Here is an 18,888-nt window from a genome sequence, read left to right as displayed (position 1 = left end):
CCACAGGCAGTGAGCTGGTGTCAGATGAAGACCTCATGCCCTGCAAGACACAGAGTGGGTTGTGCTCAAGCCACTAAAATGGTCAGTTTATTTCACTGCATTCCTGATCTGTGAAAACCGGTAACTGCCCACAGTACATCAGAACAGTGATTTGGATTTCTGACCAAAATCAGAACCACTGTCCCAAAAGTAGAGTGGTTCTTCCAGACATCATGGGACAAAAATAGAAAATGACGGCTTTCCTGAAACATCTGTGGCTCTTCAGAACATCAAGGACCCCATTTTACTCCCCCACACCCAAGTACTAAGGGGTATACACTGCTTAGCTGCATTGGCCATCACAGCCCTGGCTGAAGCTTATTCATTGTCGCAGTAAGCCAGAGACGATGCTTGTACATTGGCCCTATGGTGTTTACTTCTTCACAACAGGCTGGACTGGTGGCTCAAAAGCCCATAGGCATCAAACTCAAATTTTCATCCATCCAATTGTTTTAAACATAACAGATTTTGGGCCATTTAAAGGCCGCTTTCTTTGAACACTCCACAAAACCACACCAAACATTTGCTAGGCATAGAGGAGATAAAGCTGGGGCTATAGAAAAACCTAAGCCCTACTGCCCTTCAGAGCTCTATCCCAGAGATTCCAAATACAGAAGCCCTCCTTCCCCAGGAGTTCCTCTGCCCTCCCTCTAGGAGTAGCCTGCATTGGGGTTGTCTCTGAAAGGTCTCATGCTGTGAAGGACCTGCCAGAGTACAACCTGTCAGAGGTAACTTGCTACCACTCCAGGGTAGTAAGGAGCTCAGCTTCAAGAGGAGATCCACATTCAAGGCCCACTCTACCACCCACTCATTGGCCGAGCAACCCCAGGCAAAGCATAGTGGCTCTGCAAGTCTCTGTTTCCTCATCTACAAAAATGCCTTGTTGTGTGAAGGTGAAGATTCAAAGAGACTGGGCCATGAAGACTGGCACACGGCCTGGCAAAGCAGTCTCTCAATACGTGATAGCTATAGTGAGGGGCTCAATTCTGTCCCCATCCCCATTCACCCAGCATACTTATTTACAATTTCTACTTACTCTGTGTCACTTTACTTGCTTGCTTCTTTCCTCAACATCAGGAATAATGTCAAGTAATGTCGGTGACAACTGGTATTTGAGCCTCACTGCTGACTTCAGTAGGGGCTGTCCCCATGTTTTGCCCTGAAGGATGCTATTTGGTTTTAGGATGAAGAAGAACCTGCCCGCTCTCTGGCACCCACCTCGAAGGAGTTCCTGCTTCCTAGTGAGACACTCGCGCTCCTTGTCACAGATCTCCCGCCTGTTGTCAGCAGTGATTTTCTTCATCGCCAGCTCCAGGTCCTCCTTCTGCTTAGCCAGGAAGTCTCGGTCCTGTGTGGGAGAGAGGAGGGCAGACCTTCAGCACTGGCTTCAGCATCTCGACCTCTACTGTTATTACAGAAGAATTCATCATGAGCAGCAAAGAAAACATATGTAGGGGAAATGTGAAACTTATAGACACATCAACCAACTGTATGTGTGCTTTATGTGGACCCTGATTCAAACATCAAATAGGAAAAAAATCATGAGGCAATTGGAAATGTAAATAATGGCTCAACTGCAAATATGTCATTAAGCAATTATTGTTAAATATTTAAATTTTAGGTATGTTTATATTACTGTGGATTTTTTTAAAGATTTATTTATTTATTCATGAGAGACAGAGAGAGAGGAGGCAGAGACATAGGCAGAGGGATAAGCAGCTCCTCGCAGGGAGCCCGATGTGGGACTCGATCCCAGATTCTGGGTTCACACCCTGAGCCGAAGGCAGATGGTCAACTGTTGAGCCACCCAGGTGTCCCAGTACTGTGGATTTTTTTTAGAGATACATACTGAGATATTTGCAGGTGAAATGATATGATGTGTGGGATTTGATTCAAAATAATACAGAATATTGGAGGAGTAAGTGGACAGGAGTTCCTAATTCCTGAGATCAGGTGATGGGTAAGAGGGGGTTCCTACTGTACCTCTTTCTGCTTATGTTTTTAATTTCCCATAATAATGAATTAAAAATTAAAATCTACAAACTTTAGGGAACACATAAGTAGAAACAAAAATCCCCATACATCCTATCACCCAGGAGCTGGTTTTAGTCTATCTATATAAACATGTTTACATCTATTATTTCACAAAAATTATGTAAAAGGACTTAGAGAGTTGTACACCAATGTTTGTAACAGCATTATTTTTTAATGGATTTTTTTTTTTTTAGATTTTATTTTATTCACAAGAGACACAGAGAGAGAGGCAGAGACATAGGCAGAGGGAGGAGAAACAGGCTCCATGCAGGAAGCCCGATGTGGGACTCGATCCCGGACTCCAGGATCACGCCCTGAGCTGAAGGCAGGCATTTAACCGCTGAGCCACCCGGGTGTCCCAGTAACAGCATTATTCACAATAGCTATGGGATGGAAACAACTCAGGTATCCACAGACAAAAGAGTACAGACACAAACTGTGGTATAAATACACAGCAGAACATTACTCAGCTCTGAAAAAGAATGAAATTCTTAGATGTGCTACAACATGGGTGAATCTCGAGGACATGTTAATTGAAATAAACCAGACACAGAAGGCCAAAATATGATCCCACGTATAGGAGGTCAGATTTGTGGAGACAAAGTAAAATGGTGGTTCCTGGGGACCAGGAGAGGGGTATCATGGGTGTTCCTGTTTAACTGGAAGGGTTTCAGTTTTGCTAGATAAAGAGTTCTAGAGATGCTGGGTGATAGGGATAGTTTAGATGATGGTGTAAATATACTTGGTATCACTGAACTGTATGCTTAAAAATGGTTAAGATGCTAAATTATGTCTATTTTACCGTAATTTTTTATTTGTTTACCAGCAAAGGAGAGGGCAGGCTCCCCACTGTGCAGGGAGCCCAACACAGGGCTCAATCCGAGGACCCTGGGACCACAACCTGAGCCAAAGGCAGATGCTTAACCAACAGAGCCACCCACATGCCCCTGTTTTACTGTTATTTTTAAAAATTAAAAATACCTCTGCATGTCATAATGGAATCTGCTATCAAATGAGTTTTAATGGCTGAAAATATTTCATGGCCCAGGTGTATCATAGCTTACTCACCCAATACCTAATAGGTTGTTTCCAGATAGTCTCTATTTTAGACGGTGCTGCTCTTCACACTCTGGTAGCTGTTTATGAGCCTCTCTGATGATTTATCCTCAGGATTAGTCTCTAGATGCCACTGCCAAAATGGCCTCCTTAAAGAACCAATCTGCTCTCTCCGTGTGGGGATAGGAGCCGTCTCCCCGATCCTCTCCAGCCCTGAATTCTTTTTCTGATCATAGTATCAAGGGACAGGTTGTAGGACAGTGTTCTCTGGAGACAACACAGTCTGGAGACAGACTGAGTTTGGGGCCATGCCCCATACTGCTAACTGCAAAGTCACCTCCTCTGCAAATGGAAAAACAAATAGCACCTACCCTGGTAAGCCATGAATGCTCAACCAGATAATATACAAAGCATTTTTAAGTGTACATTCGGGAACAGCAAAAGCAAAATGTAGAGATTCCCAAGTGGGAGAAAAAGGAGCATGTGGTCTGACAAGGGCCACAGAGAAGACTGGTGAGGCTGAGGTAGAGTGGACTTAGATGAGCTGGGAGAGGCCGGCAGGGGCCAGACCCACAGGGCCTTGTAAGCACATGAGGAGGCCTTTTGGCAAAGTGGGAGCTGCTGAAGGTTTTCAAGACACAAGGCTATGGGAGAAGGTGACATGATCAGATTTGGAATTCATATTGATCACACTGGCTGGTGGGAGAGAAAACTGCAGGAGATCAAGAGAGGAAGCAGAGAGACTAGCTGGGAGGCTACTGTAGCAGTCCAGGCAAAAGATGACTATGGCTAGGGAGTCAGAGATGCTGACCAAGTGGAAATATCCAAAGATAGTTTGGAGCTTTAAAAAAACAAAAAAAGTCCACGCTTTAGAAGATGATAAAGGGTTAGAGGGAAAGGAGGTGCCAGGAATAACAAGGTTTCTGGCCTAGCAGCAGGATGGAAGACAGTGATCCCCTCAGAATACAGTAGAGCTGCGTCTGGGAGATCATGGGTTTGACATCTGAGATTCCAAAAGATGCCAAGTGGGCAGGTGGATATACTGGGTTATTCAAGGAGATGTGACATACAAACAACCCTAAGACAAGGCAGGAGTCACTAAATGCTTTAGAGAAGGTAGATGTAAGGGCTGGGGTGTCCAGAAGCAGGGGAGCTCACTTCCAGCTGGAGTGAGAGCAATCAAGAAAGGCTGCATGGGGGAGGTGCTAATAAGGATCAGCTGGATTTAAGCACTCAAAATAAGAGATGGGTATTCAAGGACCAAAGCATGCGCATAGACCGAGGGAGAACTTGATCATTCATGGTCACTGTCACTCTCCAACCCCTCTACTCCCTGACTGAGGTGGGGCAAGGACTCACGAGAAGCTGTTTTTTCTGTGCGTGCTCCTCCATCTTCTGCTTCATGCTCTCCTTCCGCTGCTGCCTGGGGAGCTTCTCCACCTCGTTCTTCACCTGCACCAGAAACAGCAGAGAGTGGCTGGGTCAGGGAGACCAAAGACAAGGTTCAGCTTCCTAGACACTGGTCCCCAACCCCACTCTCCATCAAGCCCCTCTGACAGGTAGCCCCCGCTGGCCTACTCCTGTCTGCAGCTGGCTCTGGTTTTGGTCCCCCCAGAGCAAAGAGATACAGCTTTTGGCTGCTTGGTACCATGCTCCCTTCTCATGGCAGCACCTCCCTTTCCTTCAGGGCAGCCTTTCTCAACCTTTTTTCATTACTGTCCCCTTACAAGTTTTTCTAGACATTTTCTTCCTAATCACCCACCCCTATGAAATATTAACCCCACAAACCATGAATCTGCTAAACCACTATAATAAGCAAAGATATTTTTATCCCCTTAGGGGTGCCCTCTCCCTGATTAAGAATGCACACTTTAGGGGATCCCTGGGTGGCGCAGCGGTTTGGTGCCTGCCTTTGGCCCAGGGCGCGATCCTGGAGACCCGGGATCGAATTCCACGTCGGGCTCCCAGTGCATGGAGCCTGCTTCTCCCTCTGCCTGTGTCTCTGCCTCTCTCTCTCTCTGTGTGACTATCATAAGTAAATAAAAATTAAAAAAAAAAAAAAAAAGAATGCACACTTTATGTCCCATCTCCCCAGCTCCTGAGGTGCAGGTGGAGTGGACAGCCCCCACCGCACCCCGATGCTAGGCTGGGCAATGATGCAGGCAGTCCTCCACCATATTCCCAGCCCTGGCCTCGGGGACTAGTCAGAGATGAGCATATGACCCTCGCTGGCCACTGAGAGCTTTATGATGTGTGCTTGAACTATCAAGGAAAGCCACCATCCTCTGGGGTTGTAAACTGGAAGGATGGGGGCCACAGTGGGCCACCCTGGAGGGGCCTGCCTGAGACGAAGATCCATGTCAGGAAGCAATGCCAAAACATGAAAAGGAAGGATTCCTCATGACACGTCTGCCCTCCTGGTCAGAGGCCACTAAGTGTTCTCAAGCCAGCTGGAAGTGGGCTTCTGTCTTTTATGACAGAAAAGGGAGAAGAGATGCATGACATTTCTCTCTAAGGCACCCAGAGTTCCTCAGACAGTTCTGAGGAGTCCACACCTTTAAGGTGCCTGACACCCCAAAACTCACTGACAGGGTTTTTAGGAGCAGCTGGTGAAAAAATACTGTCCATGATCAAAAGAACATTCCAGGGGAGTTCTTCTGGCATGGTGAGTATAAGCCAAAGCAGCCTCTCTCTCCTGCTGACTACAGTGAAAAACTCTGGATAAAATACCAAAAGCAACTACCTGAGGGCTCTGAAAAGTAAACAAAAAACATGTGACCATAAGAGGAGTCAAAACTTGTAGAAGGGGCCAGGAGAGGGGCGAGTCTCAATTTTTTAGTTTCTTAATTTTTTTCCTTTTGCTCTCCTGGCTTTGCACCAATCTCAGACCCACACAGTGATGCAGTGGGAAAGGTACCTAAAACTCTGTAAGAAACCTCATGTTCTGGCCAGAGGACCAGGAAAAGGGGGCTTGTGTAGGTCAGAGTGTGTGGGAAGAATGCCAGAGAGAAGGTGGCAGCAGGAGGGGAACCCTAATTCTGTGCATGAGCCCACACACATCTCAAGTCGCCCCGAGCTGAGCAGGGCCAAACAGACCTGAAACAGTATAGCAGGAACTTTGAAAACCACACTATGATTGGAGCCACCACCCACAGAAGCTAAGACAGAACCTGTGGTCAGAACCTAACAGGATCAGACTACCTGCTAAAACAAAGAAGTCACATTCTCTAGATTGTAACAGGACCCAGAGTCTACAGACTGTAACATTCAGAATGTCTATGATACAATCCAAAATCACTCTCCATACAAAGAACCAGGAAGTGTGACCAATTTTCAAAGACAAATTCATCACATGCTAATTCCAAGATGATAGAGACATTGGAATTATCAGACAAAAAACTTTAAAGCAACCATTATAACCGCACTCCATCAAGTGAAGATAAACATACTTGAGATTAACAGAAAGAGAGAATATTACCATAGAAAAATACAAACCCTAAAAAAAAAAGAGAAGAGGGGTGCCTGTGTGGCTCAGCTGGTTAAGCATCTGACCTTGGTTTTGGCTCAAGTCATGATCTCAGGGTCCTGGGATTGAGCCCTGCATTGCTCCACGGTCAGTATAGAATCTGTCCCTCCCCTCTGCCCCTCCCACATACATGTGCATGCATGCTCTCTCTCTCTCTCTCTCTCCCTCTCTAAAATAAATAAGATCTTTAAAAAAAGAGACAAGTAAAAAACAATACAGCCTCTGACACTAAATACAGAAAACACTGGATAGAGCTGGGGTGGAGTGGAGGTGACAGAGGGGCCCCTGAACTTGAAGACCAAGTAATAAAAAATATGCAATATGAACAACAGAGAGAAAGGATTTTAAAGACTAAAGCTTTAAGGACTTACAGGAAAATACCAAAGGTGTAATATTCATGTTTTGGGAGTGCCAGGAAGAAAGGAGAGACAGGTATAAAAATACACACCTATAATGGCCCAAAACAACTGACTTCCATGGCAGTGAACAGCATCTTGAGAGTAGGGTCCCTATGTATTTTGCTCAGTACCTCCAGCATCCAACATAGTGCAGTACATGTGGATACTTAAAAAAAAAAAAAAAAAAAAAAGGAGCTGCTAAAAAGCTCTTGCTTTACTTAGAGGACTCAGGAAAGTTGCCTGTCCAAAGCTCAGCACAGGTAGTGATCCAGACCCAAGACAAAGAACCAGGCCTGACTCCCGAGCCTGTATCAGCATCATACCCCAACCCGTTGGCCCGGCTCTCTGCAGGGGGGCCAGGAACAGGGTAAGGCCAGCAAGGCACTCACCTCAGACATAAAAGAGAATACCATAAACCTCAGTAATCAAGATAAATTACATTTAAAAATATCAAAATTCATGCCACAAGATCATGAATATCAAAATTTAAAATAGACAGGATCCAGCCGTATATTTGCAGGACTCAAACTCCTCACCTTACCCTAATCCTGACCCTGATGGATCCTGACTTTAAGTAGCTAACATTCTGTTCATTGTGCATATTTTGCAGTAGTTTTTATTTTCTCACCCCAGCTCTGCCCCTGCAGCTGCCTGAGGCCCCCTGGATACAACAAATGTCATACCCATGCACTGCAATCCGGGAGCTGGGCTCTGAGGCCCGCAGCACCACAGACCACCCTTGGAGGCTGTTCATCTGGACACTAGGAATGGCCTAGTAAGTATGGCCTAGTAAGTATGTGGCAGGCTCCACAGAGGGAGGTGTGGGCTGTTCTTTGGGACCCAGATGCCCTTCCCCAGGGCCAGCCGGGAAATTTGTCTACCTTTGTCTCAGGACCATCTACTTCTTTGCCACCTCCCCCCACTTCCTCTTCCAGCTGGGAGAGGAAAGAAAAGAGCCGTGTGGATGCCAACTAGGGGACTGCTATTTTGGGAGAGGGAGGGCAGGACACAGAGGATGTGTGTATCTGCCACCTAGCACAAGCTCCCCGTTTCTGGTGAAAGCATCTCAGATGCCCCTGGGCTACCATCCTTTCCTTTTCCCCTGCTCTCTTTCAGCTGGGAGATGTCCAGGAAACTGCCTGGGTACCTACTCAATACAAGAAAGCAAAGCCCAAATGACAGAGACATGGCCTCTCATGGTACAGCTGGAACACGTAAATCCAGACACATGGATGTGAACTTTTCAGGTATACAAGCTCCCCAAAATTCTCTCTATTGCTAAAATGGGGCTCAGCTGGAATATGGATCACTCGCAACCTAGACCCCCCCAGCCTCCACCCCACACATATTCACCTCCTTCTTCATCAGTTTGAGCTGCTCCTGGAACCTGGTATAGTCCCGATCCTGCTCCAGTCGGATCCGCTTGGCCTCCTCCCGGCGGCGTACAGCATGGTCTTGCTCCATCTTCTCCACTTGCTGCTTCTGCTGACGCTCCAGGTTCTCCAGCTCTGTGTCAAAGAATTTCTTCTTGGTCTGGAAGGAGCAGAAAGAGAAATTCAGCAAAGTTACTTTATACCTGGAAGGAAGATGGTGGGGCCCAGAGCTTATCTTCAGACCTGGGTTTGAATCCAAACTCATCCACCTCTTTGCTGTGTGACCTGGGACAAGTCACCTAACCTCTGTGAGTCTCTGTTTCTTCATGTGCAAAAGGGAGATCAGACCATCTACCTTGCAAATTCTAATATGTTACTCAACAAAGGTTAGTGTCCCTCTGGAGATCCTCCCATATGACCTAAAAAAGCACTGGGACCTTTGTAAGATTCTGTGTGTACAAGTCAATGCCTCATGAGACCAGGAAACCAAAGGAATAGGGCTCTCTACTGCCGTTAAAGAAAACATGAAGCAAGAAGCCCTCCGGGGACCCATCCTTTCTCACACTCACATTGATTTCTTGTTCAAAACGTTTATGCATCTGCTCCAGCTGCAGCTCATGCTTGCTGCTCAGCTGGGTCTGGTTCCGATGTTCTTCTTTCTGGAGCAGCCGAAGCTCTCGGAGCTCCTGGCGCCTGAAGGGTGAAAGCATGTGGAGGTCAGAGATCACATAACTCCAGGCTAGAGATACTGAAGGCCAGAATGTGGAAGAGCATCATATAAATCTGGGGCAGAAGCATGGCTAGAATTCATGCTTAATTTGACATTTATTGACAGACAAAACATTGATAATCAATGTATAAGAAGTGCTTACAAATTTCTAAGAAAAACAGGAGTAGCCTACTTTTCAAAAGGAACACAAAACAGGAATAGACACGAAACAAAAAGCAAAAAGAAAATTTAAAACTATTTAATTTTATATACCTAATACAGATATGAGGTGCAAACTAAAAATTCCATTTTCATTAAAAAGTCAAGAGTAGGGCAGCCCCAGTGGCGCAGCGGTTTAGCGCCGCCTGCAGCCCAGGGCGTGATCCTGGAGACCCTGGATGGAGTCCCATGTCAGGCTCTCTGTATGATGCCTGCTTCTCCCTCTGCCTGTGTCTCTGCCTCTCTCTCTCTCTGTCTCTATGAATAAATAAATAAAATCTTTAAAAAATAATAATAAAATAAAATAAAAGTCGAGTATGGGACAATTGATATTTTCATATGTGCTGTTATAGACTGGCACATTCTTTTTTTTTTTTTTAATTTTTATTTGTTTATGATAGTCACAGAGAGAGAGAGAGAGGCAGAGACACAGGCAGAGGGAGAAGCAGGCTCCATGCACCAGGAGCCCGATGTGGGATTCGATCCCGGGTCTCCAGGATCACGCCCTGAGCCAAAGGCAGGCGCCAAACCGCTGCGCCACCCAGGGATCCCTAGACTGGCACATTCTAGAGGATAACTGGTAATAAGTTCATACCTTTTAACATAGTATTTCCATTTCTAGATATCTATTCTAAGAAGTATTCACAAATGCACAAAACTGAATAAGGATATCCATTAAAAAATCATTTATAAAAAAAAAAAAAAGAAAAAAAAATCATTTATAATAGTCCAAAACTGGAAATGACTTAAATGTCAATCATATAGGTCTAGTCAAATAAGTTAATATGTATCCATCTGATGTTAATTTTGTGTACACAACCATGAAAAAAATCAAGTTTTAGAAAATATGTAATTACATGGAAAAACATCTATTAAAAATGAGATAATTCTTTTAAAAAATATAACAATTCTTTATGAACAGATACGGAATGATTTCTAAATGAAAAAAGTGAGCTGCTGACACCTCCCTCTGCCTGTTACTCCCCTACTTGTACTCTCCTGCTCTTTCTCAAATAAATAAATAAAATCTTTAAAAAAAAAAAAAAGGATTACACCATAAAATATTAACAGAGAGAGGGGAACTAGATGCCTAGCAGGAAAGGATGGAAGGGAGATTTTTCACTGTTTACCTTTTTCTTTTTTTGCTTTTTTTTTTTTTTTTTTTTTTTTAATTTTGTACCATGACATTATATTACCTATTCAAAGTGTCAATACAGGGCAGCCCTGGTGGCGCAGCAGTTTAGCGCCACCTGCAGCCTGGGGTGTGATCCTGGAGACCCTGGATCGAGTCCCATGTCGGGCTCCCTGCATGGAGCCTGCTTCTCCCTCTGCCTGTGCCTCTGCCCCTTTCTCTCTCTCTCTGTCTCTATGAATAAATAAATAAAATCTTAAAAAAAAAAAAGTGTCAATACAATAAAAATTTGGCCCAAACCACACAGTATACCTTATTTTTGTAAGAAGTATATTGTCCATATGTGTATGTGTTTATTCACAAAAGAAATAACTACAAGACAAACTCCAAAGCGTTAACTATATTTCTTTCTGGGCAAATCCATTAAAGATTAATAAGTATAAGTATCATTTATGTCAACAGAAAAGAAAATGATGTAGAAAGAACTTGAGATCCTAACTATGAATCAGGGCTCCTTGGCAGCCTCTCAGGATGAGTCCATGAGGCCCATGTCCTGTTCTAGGCCAGAGTCCATCTGCTCCCCACATACTACCTGAAAGGGGCCAGCACACTCTCAGGGGTCAGAGGGACCTTGTGTGAATCTTAGGGCTGCTGACCTTCGGCTGGGTGCCCTCAGGCAATCACTTAATCTCTACGCCTCTCTTCCTGCATCTGTAAAATGCACAGATAATGTCTACCTCCCAGGTTCTTTGTTTTTTGTTTTGTTTTGTTTTTTCCTCCCAGGTTCTTTGAAGGTTAAATCCGGTGATGCCTACTGGGGCTCCCTGGCCAGCGCAGACATGGTCACCAAGTGGTAAAACTTGCTGTTTGCTCCTAAGTGGTAGCTGATGGACAGTGGTCATAAGAAAGAAGAGGCAAAGGCTGCCTGGTCTCTGGAAAACCAGAGATACATTCCACAGCCACATAAAGAAGCTTCCATTTGAGCCTCTGCTCTTTGGGCAGTGAGAAGGTTGAGAGTGTTAACGAAGAAAAGAAGTCTGACTCCAGGGACATCTGGGTGGTGGCTTAGTCAATTAAGCATATGCCTTTGGCTCAGGTCTTTTTTTTTTTTTTTTTTTTTTATTCATGAGGGACACACACAGAGAGAGAGATAGGCAGAGACACAGGCAGAGGGAGAAGCAGGCTCCATGCAGAGAGCCTGACTTGGGACTTGATCCCAGGTCTCCAGAATCACACCCTGGGCTGACAGCATTGCTAAACCACTGAGCGACCAGGGCTGCCCAAGCTCAGGTCTTGATCTCAAGGTCCTGGAATTGAGCCCTGTGTCAGGCTCCCTGCTCAACGGGAGCCTGGTTCTTCCTCTGACCCTCTCCCTGCTAAGTCCTCTCTCTCAAATAAATATATTTTTTAATCTTATTAGAAATTCCTGACTCCAGAGAAACTAAGGCTCAGAGAACACCTGACCAAAAAGCAAAGGCATACAAAATAAGGTGGGCGGTCAGGTTCTAACAACTACCTCTAACAACTACCTCCTTGCCCCACCTGAGCTCTCACAAGGGAAGGCAGGCTGAGAGACAGGCTGATGTCTTCTAGAAGGAATGCACTGGGAGCAGCAATTTTAGGGGAAAAAGGGAACTCTGACCTAGAAGTCTCAATTTGGGAGAGTGAAGACCTGATCACATGGTTCAAAGTCCTGCATGGCCCAATTCCCTGGAAATCCTAGCATCCATGAAGGCCGGGGTGGGGGGTAGCAGGCAACAGCCAGGTGAACGATGGGAGCCTTCCACACCCCTGCACAGCCGTCGGCCCAGAAGCCAAGCCAAGTATACAGGACACTCGGCCCTCCCTCCAGACTGTGACAGGCAAACAAGAAAAGCTTCAGACCTCAAGGGCCAGAGCCAGAAGGCGTCCATTCTAGATGGGGTATGGTAGATCTAGAATTTCAACCCAGGAACCTCGGCTGCCTAGAGAGGAGATGACAGAAAGGAAATTTGATCCTTGACGTCTGAAGCTTTAGGAGAGGAGGTCGCCTCCCAGATGACATGAAAATGGATGGTGGTGCCATCCTCCAAGAGCAACCATCCTCTTGCCCTTTGTCCCGAGCCCTCCAGCCCACATGATGAGGATGCCTGTGTGTGTGTGTTTGTGTGTGTGTGTGTGTGTGTGTATACACGTGTACATGTATTCATGCAGAAATGCCACTGATGAAAAAATCAACCTCTCATCTCTGTTGTCCCCAGAGGGGGAAAGTGCCCCAGAGCATCTAAAATTGCTTCCATTTGGCTTTGGAATGCTTGTGCTTTTTAAAAATATAAATGTGTTCCATGTTCTAGAAATGTTGTTCAAACTAATAATGAATTTACCCTGCAAAGGCCTGGCCCTAAGAGATCTCTGTGGCTCCAAGGCTTCCCTGAGTGCTAAGTCCCCAGCCCTGGTAGCCCCAGGAAGCTTTGGGTCTAGTGGAAGCCTAGTAGAATTGTCACACAGGCAGATCGAGTTAGAATTGCAGCCCTACCTTCTCACCTGGGTGGCCCAGGGCAAGTAACTTAACTGCCAAGAAACAGTTCCTCGTTTACAAAATGGGGGAAATAGGGTCTCCCTGAGGAGGGCTGTTAGGGGGCCTGAGCACCTCCAAAGCACAAAGATGGCTTCCAGCAGAGAGCTGTGCCTCACACTCTCCTCCCTCACCAGTCTCACTTGTTTTGCCTCCAAGATGTATGTTGAACTGTCTACTTCTTCCCTCTCCCAGCCACTGCCCCAGCCCACGCCTACAGCCTTACTGTCCCAGGCAGGGTCTCCCTGTCACCCTATGTCAGTGTTACCCCTCTACAACCCACACTCATGCAGCTGCCAGAGCCATCTTTCAAAAGTGACATGAGAGCCAGTCACTCTCCAACTATTTCACTCTGGCTGTACCTGGGAGAAAATTCACACTCCTCCACCCTGACCCACAGGTCTACGTGACCTCTGGCCTCACACTCCACACTCCAGCCCTATATCCTCTCAGCTTCCTAAACAAACCTGGCAGTCATTCCTCAGGCCTTAGCCTTGCTCTGTGTCCCCCAGCCACTCCACTCAGGGTTTCCCACACACAGAGCAGCCTCCTTCAACCCAGGGGCTCGCTATTGTATCACCCATTACTTCCTTCGCAGCATGTACCACAACTGGGGATTACCTTGTGTATCATGTGTTGGTCCATTTAGATATAAGTTCTATAATGGCAATAGCCTCAACTATCTGGATCACTACCACATTCCCCAACCTGGGAGATGGGTTAAATACATAGGTAGGTGCACTGATGGACAGGTGGGTGGGTAGATGGGTGGGTGAATGAGTAGATGAATGGATGGGTGAATAGAGGAGTGGGTGGATAGGTTGATAGATGGATATGTGGGTAGGCAGATGGGTGAGTGGATGGATGGGTGGGTGGATGAGTGGGTAGATGAGTCAACGGATGGGTGGGTGAGTGGGTGAGCGGATGGATGGATGAGTAGTTGGGTTAGTAGATGAGTGGGTGAGTGAGTAGATGGATGGAGAGACAGATGAGTGGGTGGGTGGGGTACGTGAGAGGATGGATGGATGAGAGAGTGGGTGAGTGGAGGAATGGTGGGTAGATGAGTGTGTGGATAGATAGGGAGATGGAGGGGATCCCTGGGTGGCGCAGCAGTTTAGCACCTGCCTTTGGCTCAGGGTGTGATCCTGGAGACCCGGGATCGAATCCCACATCGGGCTCCCGGTGCATGGAGCCTGCTTCTCCCTCTGCCTCTCTCTCTCTCTCTCTCTCTCTCTCTCTCTCTCTGTGTGACTATCATAAATAAAAAAAAAAAAGTAGGGAGATGGATAGAAAGGTGGATGAGTAAATAGGTGGGTAGGCAGATGAATGGATGGGTGGATTGGGGAATGCAAGAGCAAAACCATTTATTTGCCTTTTGTGTCATTGATCCCTCACTTCATGCTGTAGACGGACAGCTCTCTAGCCAAAAGAACCTACAACCCCTACCTCTCACCAAACCCCCACCCCGTTACCACCATCAGTGGCCCATCCCAGGCTTGCCTGAGAAATCGCATCTCCTCATCCTTCTTTTCATCCTCGCTGATGATCTTGGAGGTGGTGATGCTCACCTCTACGCCATCCACCACAAACTTGCGTGTCCTCTTGAGAGTTTTATTGTGCAATCTTGAGTCCTGGCAGGGTAGAATCATTAGGCAAAGCTCAGGATTTCAGCTTAGAATCTGTGAGTGACACAGGGCATGGCCCACAGCCTTCCTGGCCCCACAGCCTCAACATCCAGATAGAACATAGCTGTCCATCCTCCTCCTCTTGCCTCAAGCTTCTCAACTTGGGGTCCTGAGTGTATGAGCTTACCTCTTCTGCTCCCTCGATCATGGCCTTCGAACACTGCCCCACCTCGGCCCCACACCTGGCTGCCAACACACTCACACACAGGACATGGCATCACAGAGAACCAGGTTCTAATCCTTCCTCTACCATCTACTGGCTCTGTGACCCTGAGCAAGTCCCTTGTCCTGTCCAAGCCTCAGCTTCCTAAACTTGTGGAGGAAGAGAGTCACAGTACTTACCTCCCATAGTGGTTACAAAGATACAGTGAGAGAACACGTGGGGGACATAGCACAGAGCCCAGCTCATGGCAGCTGTTCAGTATTTGGTATTTATAAATAAAATAAATATTTTATTTATATTTATATCTGCAGACCACAATCTCTTACCCACAGTGCCAAATCCAAAGAACTCAGAAAACTGAAGCTGGTAACTGATCTGGAAGCCAAACCTGAGTGGACCTGAACTCTACAGGAGGCCACACTCATCTGGAGTCATCGTGAAATTATTCATAATTTTTATCTTTTCCTGTAAATAATCACACATTTCAGATGCAACTGCTTATAGAGTGCTGCCAGGACTCAGGGATGTTCAAATACCCTCTGAAAACTGGCCCTGATTCAGGTGAGAGCCTGAGCGCCTGCACTGCAGTCATCATAGTGTCTCCCACTCTGATCTCAACTGGCCTCCAAGGCCCTTCCTGGTGTAGCCCAGCCCTGCTTTCCAAAACTGGCCCAAGGACCTTCCAGCTAGAAAAAATAGGGCAGGCCGGGGTGGCATACTGCATTAAGTCTTCATCCCTTCAAAGTGTGCTTGGAACCCCTACTCCTGCTCAGCCACGACCAAGAACCAGTCCTTGCTCCCTGAGGGCTCAGCCTCCCACCCCCCCACCCCTTACCCCCCAGGCTTCCACCTCTTCTCCTGGCACCTCGCTCAGGGGATGCAGACCCCACAGGCACTGAGCAGCCATACCCGACTCTCATCTCCCTATAGTACCCAGCTCACGCACCCTACAGCTCAACTCAGGACTAACAGTGAGAAGTGGGGAGTGGCAGGGAAGAAAGGAGGCTGAGGGCTACAGCCCCCACACTACAACTACTCCCTGAGGTAACAGGCTCCTCATCTCTCTGAGGGGTGCTGACGCAGCCCATGGACTCATCAGAGCAGCCGTGTTCCCAGACTCACTGCCAGTCAGCCAGCAAAGGAATGTTCTCAACACCCTTAAGAACAGGCAGGGGAGACCCTGCTCTGGCCTCTATTTTTTATTACCTTTTTTTTTTTTTTTTTTGCTTAATTTTTTTTTTCTCGCTTAATGTTGTTGTTTTTCTAAGTAGAAAAAGGACATGTTATCTGTCTGAAGGAAGATGATGGGCCTGTACATAAGAGCCACTGTCTGTGCTTGTCCTGGTAACACATTAGAACTGTGCTTTCTGTTTCTGAAGCTCATTGTTGGGCGGGCTGGCGGGCTGCTTTTCCTTCTTTCACTTCCCTTCGTTTAGCAAACATTTTTGAGTCTCTACTGTGTGGTTTCCACCAAGTAAACAATGGGAGAAAAAAACAAAACGATATAGTATCTTCCCTAAAATCAGCCTTGGTTGGATGACCTTCAGCGTGGCCTGGTCAAGTGGCCAGGAGTGAGTTCAAGAACATCCTGAGATTTATCCATGTGGGCAGGGGAGGGGTCAGCCCTTCCTGAGGAGGCAGCCAGGCATCCCCTGGGAAAGCAGAATGGCACGTGGGGTTCAGAGCACGTCTGTGGGTCTGACCAGCTCTCCACCTTCCACTTAAGCCTCCGTTTGCTCATCTATACGTTGAGATGATGAAGGAGCCTCCATTTTCTTTAAAGCACTTCACAGTGTCGGCCTCCATGCTGAGCCTTCAGGCACAGCAGCTATTGTCATTCACAATGTTACCCACCTCCAGAAAGCCCCTACCCAAGAGGGCTTTACACCCACTCCCTATAACTGAAATCTACCAGTCAGAGCTGCATCACAAGGCTGACCCCCAAATAAGGGAACTTCACTCCCAGACTTCTCTCTCTCAAACTTCACCAGGGCCTTTAACCTAACCCAATTTAAGCAGATACACAAACTGAAATTTCAACCTGAGCCAACTGCCTGGCCTGACTAAACCCCAGACTGAACTGATAGTCTGGTGATTACACTACTAACTGAGCTCAAGGCTCTTTAAAGAAAAATAATCCCCATGAACCACTTAAAATGGAAGGCGGCCACTAAATGCTTTCAAAAACCAAAACAGGGGATGCCTGGGTGACTCAGCAGTTGAGCGTCTGCCTTCAGCCCAGGGTGTGATCCTGGGGACCTGGGATTGAGTCCCACATCGGGCTCCCTGCATGGAGCCTGCTTCTCCCTCTGCCTCTCTGTCTCTCATGAATAAATAAATAAAATCTTAAAAAACAAACAAACAACAACAACAACAAAAAACAGGGCAGCAGAACAACCTGCAGCACTCTAGTTCCAAATCTGTGGTATAAGAGGTAGCATTACCTTGATGGAGAGAGAGCCTGTTTCTCTGTTCAGGGACAGGTCAGCTGACAGGGAGGTACTGTAGTCCAAACTCTCGGAGGTGGAGAGGCTGCCACAGTCTGAGTCCCTCTTGGAAGGGCCCAGGGCTGCCTGGGTGGGGAGCTCCAGGCTGCCGTTGGCCAGCTTCTCGGCACCCAAGGTCTCCAGGGCACTACTGTTGGGACGGCTCTGGCTTGCTTTTTGGGACCTGTTGGCTGCCGGACTGAGGTCCCCGTCCCGGTCAGCGACTTGCTTCTCTTCGGACACCTGAATTCGGGCATCCATTGACAATGGCCGGGACTTCCGGAAGGGTGCTGGCACTGCCAGGCCATTCTCATTTCCAGGAGCCACATCTGGGGGGTTGGTGGTTTGGAGGGATCTGTCCCCGGAGGGCTGGCTGGGCCCATTCACATTGTCCTGAGGCTGGCTGGGTGGCAGTGGGGTGAGGGAGGATTCTTTGACAGGCTTGTCGGTATTGAGACTCAGTTGGCTCACCTCAGAAGAGTCTCGAGTATGATCCCCCAGAGGCTAGGAAGATAAAAGAGTCAAGATCATGTTATTTTACGTCTAAGACAAGAGTCAGAGATGCAGTAGGGCCAGAAAGTCAGACACTCGCAAAGCGAAGTAGGCCAGGGCCAAGAAGTCCGGTACTTACCCCTCTCCAGTGAGCCACAGTCCTCACTACTCCCTACTACACAGCCGACAATAAAATTATTACTTGTTTTGAGGTTATTTAATACTTGTTATTTCTCCTACAAGTGGAGGCAACTGTGGCCAGCTGGATGGTTCAGCCGTCTAAAGGTGGCAGTGGCTACTCGGTTCCAGCTAATTATGACAATGTGAGAAAATGGGTCCCCTGGAGACAGAACTTCCAATTCTTTAAGACAAGCTAGAATCTGGATTTTTATTTGCCACCACCTGATTTTTAGATGGCAACTAATTCAAATTTTTAGTTTTGTTTTGTTTTTAGTTGCATAAAAACCAAACCAAAACTATTCAGGGGCTAGATTCGGCCTGGTAGCCACTAAGTTTTTAAAGTTTTGGTTTGGTTTGGTTTTTAGAGCTTTTGGGGGGTGGTAAGTACTGGAAACATTGCCTTTATGAAATAGAACACCCATTTCTGAGAATAAAATACAAACATGCAATGAATGAATAAAGCAAGCACCCACACAGCCACCTTCCACTTCAGGAGTAGAACACCACCGCCTCGGAGACCCCCACTTAAGTCTGTTCCTCCCCTTGACATGATAGTTGTCCTGACATTTATCTCAAAGTGTTATAGGTTAGGGATGCCTGGGTGGCTCAGAGGTTGAGCGTCTGCCTTTGGCTCAGGGAGTGATCCTTGGGTCAAGTCCCGCATCAGGCTCCTTGCGGGGAGCCTGCTTCTCCCTCTGCCTGTGTCTCTGCCTCTCTCTTTGTTTCTCATGAATAAATAAATAAAATCTTTAAAAAAAATGTTATAAGTTAGTTTACTTGATTTCAAATTTGTTATTAATGGAATCACACCACGTTCCCTTGGGTCCTAATGGCTGTTGTTT

At 46.8% G+C, this 18,888-nt stretch overlaps 1 protein-coding gene and 1 long non-coding RNA gene across 13 annotated transcripts in view; one reads left to right on the top strand and one right to left on the bottom strand.

Moving 5' to 3' along the window:
- The window catches only part of LOC144312630 (uncharacterized), a 60,158-nt gene extending 49,714 nt beyond the window's left edge, over positions 1-10,444 (top strand). For 7 of the 11 annotated variants that reach the window (XR_013378150.1, XR_013378145.1, XR_013378142.1 and 4 more), the window contains one exon: positions 1,223-3,069. This is a non-coding gene — a long non-coding RNA (uncharacterized LOC144312630). Of the gene's footprint in view, positions 1-1,222; positions 3,070-7,686; positions 7,829-8,169 lie in introns of those variants that run through there. The other 4 variants (XR_013378152.1, XR_013378151.1, XR_013378149.1 and 1 more) reach the window with 4 other exon arrangements.
- STK10 (serine/threonine kinase 10) overlaps positions 1-18,888 on the bottom strand; it is a 112,353-nt gene that overhangs the window by 11,865 nt on the left and 81,600 nt on the right. For both annotated transcript variants that reach the window (XM_077895538.1, XM_077895537.1), the window contains exons 9-14: positions 17,333-17,878; positions 14,541-14,671; positions 8,996-9,119; positions 8,407-8,586; positions 4,489-4,581; positions 1,258-1,387 (exon numbers count right to left, since the gene is read on the bottom strand). In XM_077895538.1, the coding sequence (XP_077751664.1) occupies positions 1,258-1,387; positions 4,489-4,581; positions 8,407-8,586; positions 8,996-9,119; positions 14,541-14,671; positions 17,333-17,878 (1,204 nt within the window). The remainder of the gene's footprint in view (positions 1-1,257; positions 1,388-4,488; positions 4,582-8,406; positions 8,587-8,995; positions 9,120-14,540; positions 14,672-17,332; positions 17,879-18,888) is intronic.

The sequence above is a fragment of the Canis aureus genome, chromosome 4 (assembly GCF_053574225.1).
Source record: "Canis aureus isolate CA01 chromosome 4, VMU_Caureus_v.1.0, whole genome shotgun sequence".
Taxonomy (NCBI): Eukaryota; Metazoa; Chordata; class Mammalia; order Carnivora; family Canidae; genus Canis; species Canis aureus.
This window is presented reverse-complemented; position numbering and strand designations above follow the sequence as displayed.